At 48.9% G+C, this 15848-nt stretch overlaps 4 protein-coding genes across 5 annotated transcripts; 2 read left to right on the top strand and 2 right to left on the bottom strand.

Annotated features, from left to right (window-relative positions):
• Positions 1-46: 46 nt before the first annotated feature.
• On the top strand, positions 47-1344 carry FOIG_00973 (DRB0094 family RNA ligase; the record flags this gene model as incomplete). The annotated part of the gene is made up of 1 exon (XM_031197496.1): positions 47-1344. The coding sequence occupies exon 1, from the start codon at positions 232-234 to the stop codon at positions 1342-1344; it is 1113 nt and encodes a 370-aa protein (XP_031073263.1). The 5' UTR covers positions 47-231.
• On the bottom strand, positions 1288-5026 carry FOIG_00972 (uncharacterized protein). The gene is made up of 2 exons (XM_031197495.1): positions 2153-5026; positions 1288-2100 (listed from the first exon to the last, which is right to left on the bottom strand). The coding sequence occupies exons 1-2, from the start codon at positions 4041-4043 to the stop codon at positions 1688-1690; spliced, it is 2304 nt and encodes a 767-aa protein (XP_031073262.1). The 5' UTR covers positions 4044-5026; the 3' UTR covers positions 1288-1687.
• A 1025-nt stretch (positions 5027-6051) lies between these two features.
• FOIG_00971 (uncharacterized protein) lies at positions 6052-13063 on the bottom strand. Its single transcript, XM_031197494.1, has one exon. It carries the CDS (start codon positions 10686-10688, stop codon positions 7233-7235), a length of 3456 nt encoding a protein of 1151 aa, XP_031073261.1. The 5' UTR covers positions 10689-13063; the 3' UTR covers positions 6052-7232.
• Positions 12300-14747, top strand: FOIG_00970 (uncharacterized protein). Of its 2 annotated transcripts, XM_031197492.1 has the most exons (3): positions 12300-13647; positions 13713-13780; positions 13918-14747. In XM_031197492.1, the coding sequence occupies exons 1-3, from the start codon at positions 13411-13413 to the stop codon at positions 14249-14251; spliced, it is 639 nt and encodes a 212-aa protein (XP_031073259.1). In that variant the 5' UTR covers positions 12300-13410; the 3' UTR covers positions 14252-14747. The 2 variants fall into 2 exon arrangements, with proteins under 2 accessions (XP_031073259.1, XP_031073260.1); XM_031197493.1 differs by having other exon boundaries at positions 13713-14747.
• Positions 14748-15848: the final 1101 nt, after the last annotated feature.

Here is a 15848-nt window from a genome sequence, read left to right as displayed (position 1 = left end):
TCCTCTTTAGTTCGAACGATTCTTCATCCCAGTAGGGCAGAAAGCACGGCCTAATATTAACAACATTGACTCAGACCGTTTCAACTTTCTCACGTACAACTTAGGTGATCCTTGCATTTGAGTCATATCATCGATTCACTGACCCTCCAGCGCTTAAAAGAAGAGAATCCTCCTCAAACCCTCTCAAGCTCTTCTTTGGGAATCGACTATCTAGGACAAACTTCATCAATCATGCCTCGAAAGCTCGTAACAGTCCGCCACGTCTCGGCCATAACAGCCATCCCGCGGGCAGACCGTATTGCGGCTGCCACTGTCGGCGGTTGGACATGCGTCGTTCCCGTCAACGTCTTTGAAGTGGGGGATCGCGCCGTATACTTTGAAATAGACTCGCTTCTACCGGCCACGGACCCGCGATTTGCTCCTCTGGCGCCGAAGATCATCGGGCCAGACGGCCCCACTTCCGCACCGGATATCCGGGTTCAGACTATTCAGATCCGGGGCGTGTTGTCGCAGGGGCTTCTATTGCCATTGGCCGATTTCCCGGAAATAGTTGCTCAACTGGATGGCATTCCATCAGATAAGCTACGGGACGTCGGATTTGAGGACATCCTCAACGTGGGAAAATTTGAGAAGCCTGCCATGCCACTTCAACATACTTCGACATCAGACGCACCTTTGCCTGAATATCCTGACTTCATACCACGAACAAACCAGGAGCGCGTGCAGAACCTCACAGATGTATTCGCTGAGCATGGTACTGAGATGTTCGAGGAGTCGACCAAGATGGACGGCTCATCCATGACAGTTTTTTACCTCAACGACGCCAATCCTCTCGCTAGCACAGTCCCTAGCGAGACGAGACATAACGGCGTGGCAGTTTGCTCGCGGAATCGTATTCTGGTAGAGAATCATCCACGAAGCCCGCCTCTCTTTTACGCTACCGCACGAGCACTCAACCTCCACGAGACGTTGCCCAAGATCGGGCGTAACATAGCTCTTCAGGGTGAACTTTGCGGGTCGAGCATACAGAGTAATTTTGAAGGATTTGCCAAGGGAACGCATTCCTTTTTCCTCTTTGCAGTGTATGACATTGATGGGCAGCGATACCTACCACCAAGGGAGGTGTACGAGACCTGGGCACCACTACTGGGCGTTAAGCACGTGCCTGTACATGGATACCGGCCTTTGAATGAGATGGGTTCGCAGGTCACAGATCTAGTTAATCGAGCGGAAGGAAGGGGAATCAATGGGCGGAAGAGGGAGGGGATTGTGTTCAAGCGCGAGGATGGGCAGTTCAGCTTCAAGGCGATATCCAACTCTTACCTGCTCACGCATGGAGAGTAGTGAAGGATGTAGGGGAAAGCCGTGTTATGTTGCATCAAATTTACGAAAGATACAATTGAGAGTGTTGTTTGCATAGTTAAAAGGTTCTATTGACAAAAATGAATGATTTGATGCGCTTCCGTAGTAAACAAAGTCTTTCGCTGTAAACCTCGAGTACTTCCGTACTCCGTCTCCAAAATGTAAGTGAGAGATACCCAGACTTTGATAATCTTTTTTTGGTACAAGCAGCCAAAAATCGTATCGAATAGATAAGAGCCAGATGGCGTTAGCTGTACAAGCATATCCAAATATGCTAGGTAAATCGCATTATGGACAGTGAGACTCAACTGTTGCCAGCTGTTCCTCAAAACCCTCTATAACCGCCTCCATTTCCATACCCATATGTTTGTTGCTTGTTGAGAGGGCTGTAGCCGGTATCCCCAGAGTCGTATCTTCCCATGCCCACTGGACTTGGGTCTCGGTTGGTCCACGCTACAGGTGCGGCGTTGTCCATCAGATACTGAGAGTCGTTGTTGTGCTCCATGTTGGTAAGGTTTCGTTGCATTGGGGGGCTCGAAGACAGGTAGTTTGGTGGTGGTTGTTGATATCCTGACTCAGCGTCCCTGTATTGGTCAGGGGACATAGATCGGCCCGAGCCCTTTTCTTGAGGAGCAGGCATGGCGAACATGGAGATGTTGTTGTTGTCCTTGCGATCAAGGAGCAGAGAGTTGCGGGCATCCAGAGGGGTGAGAGTGTCCATATCACGCTTGGCTTTCTCTGCAAGATCTGTCAGTATATGTTTCAGTTCATGGTTTTCAAATCAACTTACCCATCTCCTTTCTTCGCTTGCGGTGTGGGTTCTCCTTGACGAGAACGTTGATCGCGTTCCAAATGATGAGGATAACCAAGAGACCAGTCAAAGCAGACTGGACTGCAATGAGGACTACACCAGCGATTGTCTTGCTGTCCTGGGGGATCTTGAGCTCATGAACAAAGACAAGAATGAGAGCAACAGACAGGACTCGAACAGTCTGAATGGCGATACCAATGATGTTGCTGGATTTTCGCTCGAAGGGTCGAGTCCAGACGAGGAGGCACAGGAAAATGGACTCAACAACAAGCTGGGCAATGGTCTGAGCCATGCCATTACCATCGCCGACAGCGAGAGTGCACCCCTTGGCAAAGAGATAGACAATGGTGGGGATGAAGATCCACCAGTAATCTTTCTTATAGGATTCATAGAAAAGAGAGTACTTGACCCAAATTTCCTTGTCGTTGTACAAGGCATCAGCGTTGCCCTCAGTGCTCTTCAGTTTCCTGACTGTGCTGAAGATTTTCCACGTGAACCAACCAAGAATGGCTGTAAAGATTGCGAGCGTGACACCAGCTAATAGCTGTGCGGCCCACGAGTCGCCCACTGTAAACTGGAACACACAATACAATACCCAGATACCGTAGAGGACGAGGATTAGATGGGTGATGGTACGGGCAATGGACCCCCAGTAATGTTCACGGAAACCAGCCAAAGATTGCGGAAAGCTGCCAAACAGAGCCCAGAATTCGAGGATAGCCTTGACGAGAAGAATGCTGACAATGATGGTCGCGATGATGATGGCGACAACGAGCAGAACCATCATGAAAGTGTTGGACTTGGGAACACTATACTGCTGAATGTAGGCCGAGATTCCAGAAACTGAGAGGGTCTGGTTCTTGAGGCTTTGCCCACCTTCACTCTCTGACGTATCGCCCACTGAAGTCTCAACGCCACGGATGGCGAGGTTGGCCAAGGACTCGAAGGTGTTGAAAGCACGCTTAACTTTATACGAGTGGTCCTCGGGAGAGCTGGTAGAGTTATCGGAGAAGACCAGGGTAGCATTTCTGAGCACCTCGAAGCTGTCGTTGGTAAGATCACCTCCGGTCATGTTACGGAAGTTATCGATAGACTTCTGCAAAGACTCCCATGGGATGATACCGGCTGAGAAGCCGAAGTTCTTGGCAAAGCTGCGGTACACAGGGGGGTAGTCGACCGAAAGCATGCCGTTCATGGCCATGCCCTGGAACCATCCGAGAGTCTCGGCAAAGCTTGGACTAGGAGCACCACCATGTCCAGCGCCTGCAGTACCACTAAGGGCGGATGAAGCTGCGGATGCACCCGAGACGAGAAGGGCAGCACCAACAACACCGACAGAGAGATAAGTGACAGCGGGAACGGAGGCAGTCTTTCCATTGCCGACTTGAGCCTGGAAACACGCAACCTGCTCTTCGGGATTGTCGACTGACACGAGTCGGAGAGTTGCTTGAGCTGAGATATCAGGGACCTGGAAAGCAATAGAAGGAACTTTGTTGGCCCACTCCGAGTCTATCTTTTGATTTCCAGCGGCAGCGAAATGCTTGTTGGGGAGAGGGCAGAGCTGGGGGATGGGAGTGTCTTTACTGCAGGGGTTGATTGAATTCTCGTAGACCTTGCGGCCATATGCGTTGACTTCGAGGATGGCAGAGACATTTCGCTGCTTGTCACTGGTACCCGCAACATCGAAAGTGACAGTTTGTTTGTCGTTGTCGTAACTGATGTCCAACTTGTCAATGCTGATACCGGGCTCTGAACCGCAATCAGCAACACCAGATGTCTTGAGAATGTTGTCACCAAGAACCCCGGTGACGAGGGTCGCGGCCGTTACAGCCACCTTCCAGGCACTCCAGTTAGAGTGAACTCGGGTCATATTGAGTGTATGTCGTGCAAGATGATACTACAGAAATACGGGAAATTCGTGGCTCGTTCGGAACTGACCGAGGAAATGGCTTGAGGAAGTTTCTGTCGTGATAGGTATGTCGATATATCCAAAGGATGGGATATAGAGTAGGAAAGATCGAGGAATAGTTGGAATTCGTTTGACGGAAGAAGACTAAGGAATGGTATCAAGAGACGATGAATGAAATATGAGGATAGAAAAACAATTTGGAAAGAGAGCAATGAATGTCCGAGATCAAAAAGATATCTCAAAGGTGTCGGCAAAGCAGTGCAAGCACGCGCACAGAAGTAGGCCGAGGATCAACCTGGAAAGAAGAGAAGATAAGGGGCAACGAATTGCCTGAAAACCCGTGAATGTCCAACGTGCCGGCGTTAAAGTCGTTCGAGGGTGTTTCGTATCGCGAGACCAGAGTCTTTTTGGGAGACGTGATGAGGTCGTCGTCGAGTCTAATTTTGGTGGCTGTGTGTAGTTGGTTTGGTGTTTTCTGTCTATGTGACGCTGAAATGAGAGGCTAGTAGTCGACAATGCCGCAAAGGAAGCAGCATGTCCTTGTACGGACGGCAAAATCAGATAGTTGACAAAACAACAGAGAGTGTGAGAGAGCTGGAAAGAAAAACAGAGACGCTTCTTGTTTATTCAAGATTATAATGCAACAAATAAAGAGATATGAGACGATGAGAGTAGGAAGAGGGAGAAGAGGGAAGGAATAGATCAAAGTCAACAGGGAGACGAGTACAGTAAAAGGCAAAGATGCGAGCAGAAAAAGAGGAGAAAGCCCCAAGAGGAGAAAGGATGGACGAGACGAGCAAGGAAGCCAAGGAGACGCAAGGTTTGGAGTGGACAAGAAGGGGGTGACGAGGTTGAAGCGACGCCCTGGACCACAGCTTCCAAATGGTATTGGGGGAGAAAGTGCTCTACAGAGCCTCACGCCAGGAGTCTCTCCAACTCTTTAGCGTCCAGGGTCCCCTCCAAAGTCCCCAAATCACAATTCTCAGTGGGCAATTTGAATCATCCATGAGACGGATCCCATCCACTTCCTCTTCCATCGAACCACACAACAAGAAGAAGTTGAACCCCTGAGACTGCCCATCCAAGATCCCAGACCCGTCTATGCCAGGGGCCAGGGGTATTTTAGTGGTTCGTTGGCAGCTTAGTGGATGCGGTCTCTTCCAGTGGTGCTCACCATCCAATCACGGACAATTAACCGAGGCCAAGCTTGTTGCTGCAGGGGTTTCACTCGCGGGTGGCTGACCAGTCTCGGGCCAAGCTAACGTCAACCCCAGCTTCTTCTGAAACCAGCCAGTCGAGGTCGAAAAACTTGGACGAGAACTGGTTCGGTACAGTTTGGTTTGTGTACGAAAATGCGTATGAATATGCATTCATCGTGTGTCTGGAAGCAAATCGTGTAATGAAGAGTTTTTCACGGCTCTTTGGGCAGTTGGTGGACTGAATTACTGAGGTTGGGAGCTGAGAACTAATAATAGAGATACTGACTGACTATCTCCACCGTTGTCAGCCTCTTATACACATACACAAACACACTACGGATACATTAACACAAATACTACTATTGATCGATAAAAATCTCCCACTGTCTCGCTACTCAGCAGACGAAGATCGATCATTTACCAGTCTGGTCTCGAGCCAATATTTGCATAACCAACAATCACAGTGGAACCTTTGATTCTTCTGGCCAGGGTTTGTGGTGAACCACCTCACATCATGGCTGTCCAAGCTTCATGTCCTCACTATGCACAAGTGCGTACAAAGTGCAAGGGATAGCCTGTGCTCTACGAACGTTAACAATCCATCGCTTCACCCTTCATCCGCTCAATTCTGCAGGTGTGACTTTCTACACAAATCACGTCCCAGAGTGTCCCGTGGCTAAGGGACCCTACGTTTGATGTGTCGACTAACACACGACCCAAAACTCAATCGTCTCATAAAATGTCACCACTAACTCAGGTCACACAAATAAGAAAGGTTACACAACCTTGAATTCATGATCGTCGTCACTAATTCACAAGTTCAAAAACGGTGACTTTTAGCCAGAAGCATTGACCTCAATCTGCCACTCCATGGAACTTTGATGAACCGCCAATATAGCCTCCCCAGCGCAATCACCGCCAAGTTATTATATTTCTATACCATAGATAGAAACAACCTCCCATAATCTAACAAGCCTAACTCATCGCTTTCCTGCCGAGCCAAGAACGTTCACGCGACCAGGCCATTGCAAATCTCGGTAATCCGAGTATCCCAGCTACTGGCATTGAATCCCTGACAATGGCAATTGCTTCCCATGAAGCGGCGCAAGAAATTAAATTAGGAGAGAAACAAAAGATAAGAGAATCAAGCTCATGAAGGAACAGTCAGGAGCGGTAAATTGGATTCTCAAATCCTCCTTGCCCCATTGTCGTGGAAATGAGAAGCATCTTGATTTTAACGCCATCAATCTCAAACACTTAGTGCATTATAATACACGATATCCTTACCGTGCTCGACTATTATTCAAGATTCCCCACTGCGTGTGTTGGCCCTTGATCCTCCAAGCCACGTTCTTTGGCACCCTGCACTCCTTTTGAATCCAAAAGCTTAGCTTTGCACTCGCTCCATCTTTTCCCTTGCTAGATGCGGACTACCAGACCCAGGGACTCGTAAGCACTTTGCTCACGCGAAGGGCGGCCTCCGCTGAGCCTCCATCTTGACCAAGAAAGATGCATATATCTGGTATATTTAGAAATGCCAAGTTGCAGATCAGAGAGTCTAGAAAGACTATTTGCATTCATAAGTGCGGTATCCAGACGCCGTATCCTGTTCCAATCCCTTCCTTCTCTTCTTCATCTCATAATACTCCAATATTGGTCGCCCCACTTCAGGATATCCATCCCATCATCCTTCAACGCACCCCGTGGACCAAACAGCAAGCCCTACCTAGTCTATTCATTCCGGAAGAACAAAAAAAGAAACAAGGCTATCGCCTGTAAAACAAATTCGTTGCCGTAAGAATCATCATGGTATCCAAAAACACATTTTTCTCATCCTCCCCTTTTTCATTCATAATTGGACAAGATATTATGTCGTGTGTGTGGTTTCAAGAACACAAAGCGCCTTCATGAACAGGAATAGATATCCGAACTGCCGGTACAGTGGCCATTCTTACTGGTATCCAGCCATGCGTCTATCACCCCACATACCGTTACCAGTGTTGGCATTCAGGTTTGGAGAGTGAGAGTAAGGAGACATGGATCCTTGTCCACTGAAAGGACTCCCATTTCCACTCGAAGGGTCTGTAATCCCGTCATACACCATCGGTCCCATTTGTCCCATGGGCATTCCATGGCTTTGAAGCCCCAGGGGGTTCATCTGGTTATATGTCTCTAGCCCATTACTGGGCATCATAAACGCATTTGCATTTTGCTGGTAGCCAGCACTGCTCGCAGTCATTTCCTGCATGGGTGCAGCATTAAAGCTCTGGTGGTTCATCGGATGCATTCCCATCTCTGCATGTGCCGACGGAAAGTTGTGGGTGGCGTTGCTGGCGTTGGTATACTGGTCAGTGTAGAACCCTTGCTGCTGCTGCTGTTGGTGGTAGGGCTCCGTTGGCATCATAGGGTACGCCATTTGGTTCTGGTTGTGGTTCTGATAGATCTGTGGAGTTGCCTGTGGAATCTGTTGGTGTTGTCCTCCCACGGGATATTGCATCGGCATATTGGTCTGAATAGGCGTGGTCAATATGTTGCGTGGAGGAGGGTCCTGTACTGGGCTAATAACAGTGTCTGCGCTGAGCTCACTGGCTTTTGCATCTACCAGTCGAAGTACGGGCAATGATATTTGCTCCATATGCTTGGCCAGATGGACCGTCAATTTCTTCCATGTCGGGAATGTCTTTCCACAGAAACGGCACGGCTCATCGTGTGGCTTCTTCGTAGTCTCGTGGTGACACTGTTCAACCTTTTGCCACGTCGGCTCAGAGCCGCCCGCCTTCTTGACAGCAGCTTTGCTCTTGACCTTTGGCTCAGGGTACTTGTGCTCTCGAACAAGATGCTGAAGGAAATTATCACGACGATAACACTGGTGATGACAGGCTTCAACATCGCAAGTCCACCACTCAAGCTGCCGATGTCCTTCGTTTTCGTGTCGGACCCAATCGGCTTTGCGCTTGAACATCTTTGGCCCAGGACATTTGTCCCAGGTGCAAGTGAATGGTTGAACATCTTCATGGACGTGCTTAGTCCAGTCAGATGGTTTCATGAACTTCTTGGCAGCGAAGCAAAGTCGGCACTCAAACTCAGCTGGAAGGTGAGAAGTTGGAGGCATTGGAATATCTTGAGGGAAGCTCTCGGTATTGATAGCACCTTCAACTGGAGATCCATCATCCTCATCGTTTGGGGACGAAAGAGGATCCAGCTCTCGTACGTTCTTATTCTGGTCCAACAAGGTAGCAGAGCCGCCTCTAGAAACGCACATTATTCCAGAGTTGCATGCAGCACCAAGGCCGATATGAGCAACCTTGTTTTTCAGTAAGTATTTGTATCGTTGAACCTGGTGGTATGCGATGCGGTCGACCAGAAAGGTGTTGGTAGTCGCCAGGCCAGGGTTCAGGTCAATGATGTGTTGCTGGAACCCTTCGAGATTGGGGGTGATGTTGTCAATGACGTTGGGGTTTGTTCTCATATCAGCTTCATCGCTGAAATCGTCGTCATCGTCGTCATCATCATCCAAGTCGGCATGTTTGGTTTTGGCTAGGGCTGCTACAGGTGGGCCTCCCGTCTCACGCTTCCACATCGATACGAGAGTAGGATGGCTTTCTGTCTGCATGCCAGCTGGGGTAGGTTTAGGAAGTTCGGATTTGCTTCGGGGGCGGCGTATCGACTTTTTCACGGAAAGACCACTAAAGGGACTCTTTGGTGATGTGATGGAACCGCCGGGGGTGGCGCTGCCACTCACAGAGCCGCTTCGAGCATGCGTAGTTCCAATGGATGCAATATTGCTCCCCATGGAAGCAATCGCCGTGTTGATAGAAGGCATGGGTTTCTTGCCCCAGCTACCTATGCGGTTTGGTGGTGCAAGGTGAGAGACACTGTCTCCTCGCTTGGAAATACTGTCGCGCTTCGAGTCTTGGCTCCCTCTACCCTCACTGCTTGGTAAGCTCTCCTCGTCGTTACCGCTGCTGAGAGTACGCTTGAGACGAGACGCGCTAGGTCGCCGCACCAGTCCTCGAAGATCTCTTAGGAGACTCCCCGGCTTGCTTGACCTGCTCTCTCGACTGCTTGAGAGCTTCTTCAGGATACCACCACTGGTGCCGTCGGCCATATCAAGATCGAAGACACTAGGGAGACTTCGCCGGCGGGTTCCCCATGTTGCTGCTCTCGACAGAATGGAATCAGTATCACGATACATCCTCTCAAATCTCTCCATGGCAGCGGCTGATGACTCGGGTTGGTTTCTTCCCGGCACTCCACGGCTGATAGAAGGGAACATAGGTGCGTCCGCCCAGTTACGGTTAGCAGCGATGATGTCGCGGTCTTGTTGGCTCATTTCGCCCTGGTCACGGTAGTAGGTCTGACCGGGAATGAACTTATTCTCAGTCTCCCGGCCAAAGGGAATCATATGTTCATGTGGATCGTCTCGTTGGCTGTCCAGTTCGTTAATTTGGTCTCGTGAGTTGTCGTCTGGCCTCACTGAAAGGTCGTTCATCTTGTCGGCCAGCCAATCACCCACGAGTTCTTTACGTTCATCATCATCTCGACGAGTTGCGAGCTCATTGATGCTCGGCACTTCGTTAGAGGGGCGGTTGTTGGGGTCAAGGCCAGATTGGCCTGTTAATGGATTCTGCTGCCATCTGCCAGTAGAGTCACGGGCAGATGAGTTGTCTCCGGAAGATATCAAATCTCCAGCAGACTCAAAACCTCCGCGGACTGTGGTGGGGCTGTCTTCAAAACTGCGCTCAACAGAGGTGTGAACAGGAGTCTCATCATGATTGCCCCACATGGAGACAGTAACACGAGGGCTCGTCATGGTAGCGACACCTGGTGCAAGGCCGTCCTCGCTAGATCGGCAGCTGCTACTGTGACTTGGTGTCAACTCAGACGTTTGTGTGTTAATTGGGTGAGGGTTGAATCGTTTTTGAATCTCTTGGGGTGAGATACAGTTGGGGAGTTCCGATGGTGCAGATCCTTTGATAGCGTATGACAGATCACCCTGAGGTGGTGTAGCATGAACAGATGCCGTCTGCTCAGGCGTCAATGGATATGTGCCAGAGTCCACGTCCTTATCTGGCATAAGGCCTGGAGTAAAGGACTGGTCCAGTCCGTTCAAGTCCTGTTCCAGGAAGTTGGGAGCACCTCCATCAGCGTTGAAGTCGGCACCAAAGAAAGGGTCGTCGTCTAAATCGCTGAAGTCACTGGCTTGGTAGTGACTCAAGCTTGAGGTGGAATCTGGTGTCTCGAGGTAGTTGATCGGGGAGAGTGAGTCGCTATCCACACGCGACAGTGTGGTAGGCAGTTGATTCGAGTTGAAGGCTGAGGTTGGTGCTTGCTGGTTCGAGGTAGGGAAGGGTTGGTTATCCTTGTCATGAAGACTGGCAGGTGGTACATCAAATGTCGAAGCCATGGTTGCGATCAAGTGCAGGGAGGAGCTGAAGTATATATGCAACAGGTGGACCTTGACTGGGCGAGCTCCCGGAGTCAGATCACAGGCTAGGGAACATAGCCTTCAAGGTGATACCGTAGAGAAGTGAAGTGGATCGGCTCAAGTGCAGAGGAACTATTGGAGCTGCAGAAGAAATGCCGTTGAGATCCCACGGGCCGTTACGCCTCATGAACAGGGAAAGCAGAGTCTACCGGGAGATTTGAGAACAACAAGCGAAGGATTGCAGTGTAGTATCCCTTGTTCAAGAAATGTGAAAGAGAAGAGAGAGGAGGGGGAGAGGGCTGAAGTTGGAACGCGGCGTTGCGCGCGAAAGCGGATCAGAGAGCGCTTAGGGGTGCCCCTGCTTAGTACCGCAGCTAGAAAGGCACGGTACCTATGCCAGATGCTATAGTTGCCCAGGATATCGAATCCGACGAGCAACAGCTCCAGAGCTCAGGTATCAAATGCGAAAGATTTAAGATCGGCGCGGGATTGTGGTGTGCACATCCAAGCAGGACTGAAGTGGTGAACTGTCCAGGACACGAGCGACGGGGCAGCTTCGCACTTTGCTGATTAGATGCAAGGTGTACAAGGTGTGTTACTGTAAGCTGTTGGTTGTGATATGATGGCGAGAGGGGCTCGCGATTGAAATGGGGACAAAATGGTACAGGCAAATTGGCGGCCGTCCAGGTACAAGTCAAAGTGCAGCCAAAAGGCAGACCGGAGGGCAGACAAGAAGAGATTGTGGCAGAACCAAACAGAAGTGAGGCTTGATCAGTCAGAGCCGGCGTCTTGATTAAGAGAAATCCAGACGAAGGCGGTAAGATCGTGCGGTAGTTGGTACAGTAGATACATGTAGGGTCGAGAACAGAACGAGGGGCGTTTTAGGCGCAGGCGTGACATACAGTACAGCCTGGACCTGGTTCCTAGTCCCCAGTCTCTTTAATCTGGCGCTTGTGTGATGCATTTGTTGGAGGAGGATGGGGAGTGGAGGAGCGCCCAGCTGCAGGGTTGTGGATGGAGACTCGTTTGCCAATAGGCGGGCCGTCGGGGAAACGGTTGTTTGATGTCTATGAGATTTGGTATTAACCGATGCTGCGATACTTGAACCCAGCACTGGCATACAGCACAGGATACTGGTATTCCTCTATCGTGCTGTGCATGACCATCCATCTCGACGAGGCATTCTCAATGGGGGCTCTGTTGCCGAGGCGCATTCACCAAGCCCCACGCCCCATCATGAACCCCTGTTCCAGCTCGTCCGTCGCTTGGCCATTCAAGAACTTGAAGACAAGTCTCAAGGCATTCTCCGACTTTGCAGTTCGAGTAAATTGTGTGCGATGGTGCTGCGGCGCTGACGGTGGTTGTTCGACTTCGAGGAGGCAGGCTGTTAACCTGATTGCAAACAGTCTCTATATGTCGTGTTGCACCAAAGGCTCCCACCAGCCCTGTAGGGTTTCCTTGATGTCACTGACGATCTGAGACTTGTCTCAGTGGCAAGGCACAGGTTTCCGTATAAACAGCATTGCTTGTTGCCCGACCCTCCTAGATTCCAGGCATCCTGTTGAAAAAATTGATCTGGCATGCTTCAGTTCTTCCTGTACGATGTTGTTGGGTTTTTCCACTTTGTCTCAAGGCTGAGACTAAAAGTCGCTACAAAACACAGCCTCCCCTGTGCTGTGCATGCATGAGCCTGTCAGGGCCTGACAAATGTTGGAGATCACAGATCACAGTCGATGCATTGCATATGGTTGGTTGTTAGATCGCACCAGTTTGTCTCACAGTTAATTCCGCTTTATTTACCCTCGATTCCGTAGAAGCATACTCGACACCACGTGAGGTTGTATTGTTGCGCGCCCGATAAACGGACCGGCAGAGTTTAAATGCGACCGTTTCGCCTGACCAACATTGTGACATTATCAATAGTCTCGTCGTCTTGGTGGATCGCATGGGCCGGGCGACCCTTCAAGGCTGAAAGCGACAGCCTAGACCAAACCCGTCGATAGACAATGACCCAGATGTGACGTTAGAGTCTTGGAAACATAATTGTCCCTTCAGTGTTCTCCATTTTTATCTGCGCGGTCCTGTCATATGTTGTGTTGCGTTCCTGATTGGGCAACCATTGCGCAACTTGAAGAGGTCGAAATCGCGATGGATTGGATGGGGGGCCAAGTCGATGAACTGCATGACCGAGGCCAAGCAATTAAATCCCGAGCCTAAGCTTGAGGCTGTGCAGTGTCATGTTAAAAAGGTGTCAGAGCCCAAAAGCTTGTTTGATTCCTGTCTAAAGGATGTGAGGTTGTGGATGGACTATGTGGCAGTGCATTCAAAAACGAACGATGAAGGTTTCAGCTCTTCTATGACAGAGTCGCAACGAAGGGCACTATTATCCTTGTCAGATTTAGTTTCTCTTGATTTATAAATAACACCTAAAGGTTAGATTTATTCCCATGGCCGAATATTTAAAACTACACGTGACACACGATTAACGTGATGGTTCCATCGTACAACGTGAATATGACAACAACCTAGACTACTGTGTTAACGTGTAATAGACATGACATAGCTAACCTCCTTAAGTGCGCTCTCCATCCACCGGCCCTGACGGAAAGCATTCAGCGGAATATCATCTCAATAATGATAAAGTCGAGAATGAACTGGTCTAGTGCTCAAGGAGTGTGCCTACCCGTGACCACTACATGGGATGACCGGCACCCATGACATTTCCCAGCCGCTAAACCGGAATTGGTCTCCTCAACCTCAGCTCTTTCATCTTCACGCAAGAACAAGACTGGATTGCATCTTCGTGAAACTCAGGACTATAACCGCCCAGTCACTTACCTACGTCTCGCTATACACAAAGCTTAGAGACTCACACACAATCATCTGCGGGATTGTTGCTCGCACGCTCTCAGGAGGCAATACGCTTACCATGTTCCAGGTTGGTAGCCGAATTTGAGGTTTATATAGTATTGGATGGATGCTGAGAATGTTTCTTGAACGCAGCCTCACCCCGGTGATCAATTCCACCTCCGCCTTCACAGAGCACGTTCAGTTGTATTGACGACACAAGAGTAAGTTCAGTACCACTGAGACAGGATTCACCCTAGACAACAATCCACATTCGATGTCGTATGAGGACGAAGACATGTTATTGTCCGCAGTCTGGAAGACACGAGATGAAAACGATGCACCTTACTGACATGTACAGGCTCGTTGAGGTCAGAGCAGCTCAGCGTACCTTCGAAGGTGCCTATGTCCGCACAGCTCTCGGCCAGTTCTCATTCGCCCTTATTATCCTCAAAGTATTCACCGAAGAGTTCTATGCCATCGGCGCCCTTTTTGCTGTGTACGGGGTTGCAGTAATGCTCGTAGCCATATACCGCCGATATGAAGGCCAGAACCAGTTCTTTACTTCTGAATCCGCGGACGGGTCACTGAAGCGGAAGTTCAGGACGAGCGGGAATAGTGTATTGTTGCTGACCATACTGAGCTTGAGTGCGTATATAACTTTGATGGTTTTGACGTGGCGTCTAGTTTCATAAAGTCACTTTTTGCACTGTCGTGTCAGGAAACGCCAGTTCTCATGCAACACAGCACCTGGATATCTTAAGATATCATCGGATCTCTACAGGATAGTAATACCTTGCACATTTGAAGCAGATTAATATTCTCCCCTTCTGTGCTGCTTGCGACTCATTCCTCTCCATTGCGCCTAGGTCCTTACTTTTCATAGGGAAGATAAAGAGAGATTAGCTCTGAACGATCCTGAGAATATATGATAACAGACCATCACCCCAACTGTTGCTGTAGATATAATAACTGGAAACACTCGAAATTTGTTACTACTGAGCATGGCTCTTATCAAGACACATTTAGTAGATCTCAAGTGCAGACATCAAGTTTATGTAAATCTTATTAATATCCCAGTGATAGAACAAGGCGACATACTAAAAAGAACACTTTATCTTACACACACTCTTAGTTAGAATGAATATTTGCCTTTATCCCACAAATACTCTCAATAACTATGCTAATAACTACCTGATTTTTCTATAGGGAATGGTCGTTCATTTATCACAAAGTTTGACTTTACTACAAACTCATAAATAATTCAAACCTTCCAGGAAATTTCTGATCACCTAACTATCCAGTACTTGAAGGTAAGTAAAATAATGAGTTGGCTCATCATTCATGGGCTTATATGTACTTGCTTCAACAATTTACATCTCAACCGTTGAGCTCCTGGAGATTCTTTGGGGGGGGGGGACTCCTCCCACCTGCACGAAAAAAAAACCCGAATAATCCTATAACACTAAAACACCATGTATCAATGTCAAATTCCCGAGATAAATTATGGAGGAGTGTCTGGTAGTATGGTAGACGAAATCTGCACGACAGGTTGCCCGGCCTAGTATCTCTGCCTCAGCCAAAAGCTCATCCTCGATAACTTCAGCCGCCCGATAGTACACTCGGTCGCAAATTTCAAATGAAATCAAAATTGCTGCCCTTTGTATCCCCTGGAAGTGAAAAAGACACTGGAATGGCAGACCACGCCATGTGTTTGGTCGGTGTGACCCTAAGCTTCTCTTGGTTCATCTCAGCTCTTGCTCTCCTGGTTTTTTGGACAGATGATGACACCTCGTTAAGACCAAGGCCTTTTCTATTCGATGGGTTGTTCAATTATGTGCTCTCTGTCTCGTCTGGTTATCTTCCGGGCTAGATAAATGAGGATGGGAAAGCTACCTAGAACGGATAGGGAGACTGCCACCGCCTATGAGCCACGAACAAGACATGAGGCTGTATCTTAGTTTTTGATACCTGAAACCTTCTTCTACTTACATATTAGCACAGGTATTTGGGAATCCTTGTCTAGTAGTATTGAGATATGACGGAAGCTTGATACTAGGAAAAAAGAACAACTTCAAGAACCTGATGCCAAGATAGGGTGGATTGTTCACTGCTATGCATGGCAAAAATGACTTATACACTCAATGTGGTAGTTTCTCCATTGCCCCAGGATATACACAGATGTCGAGCTATATGTGGTTGTCGGAACAAAGGCAAGACTTTTGATTCGACGTTTACAGAGACAGGCGGATTCAGAATCCAATCAATGCCGTGAAAGGATGGGAAAAAGAC

This window comes from Fusarium odoratissimum (genome assembly GCF_000260195.1).
Source record: "Fusarium odoratissimum NRRL 54006 unplaced genomic scaffold supercont1.1, whole genome shotgun sequence".
Lineage (NCBI taxonomy): Eukaryota > Fungi > Ascomycota > Sordariomycetes > Hypocreales > Nectriaceae > Fusarium > Fusarium odoratissimum.
This window is presented reverse-complemented; position numbering and strand designations above follow the sequence as displayed.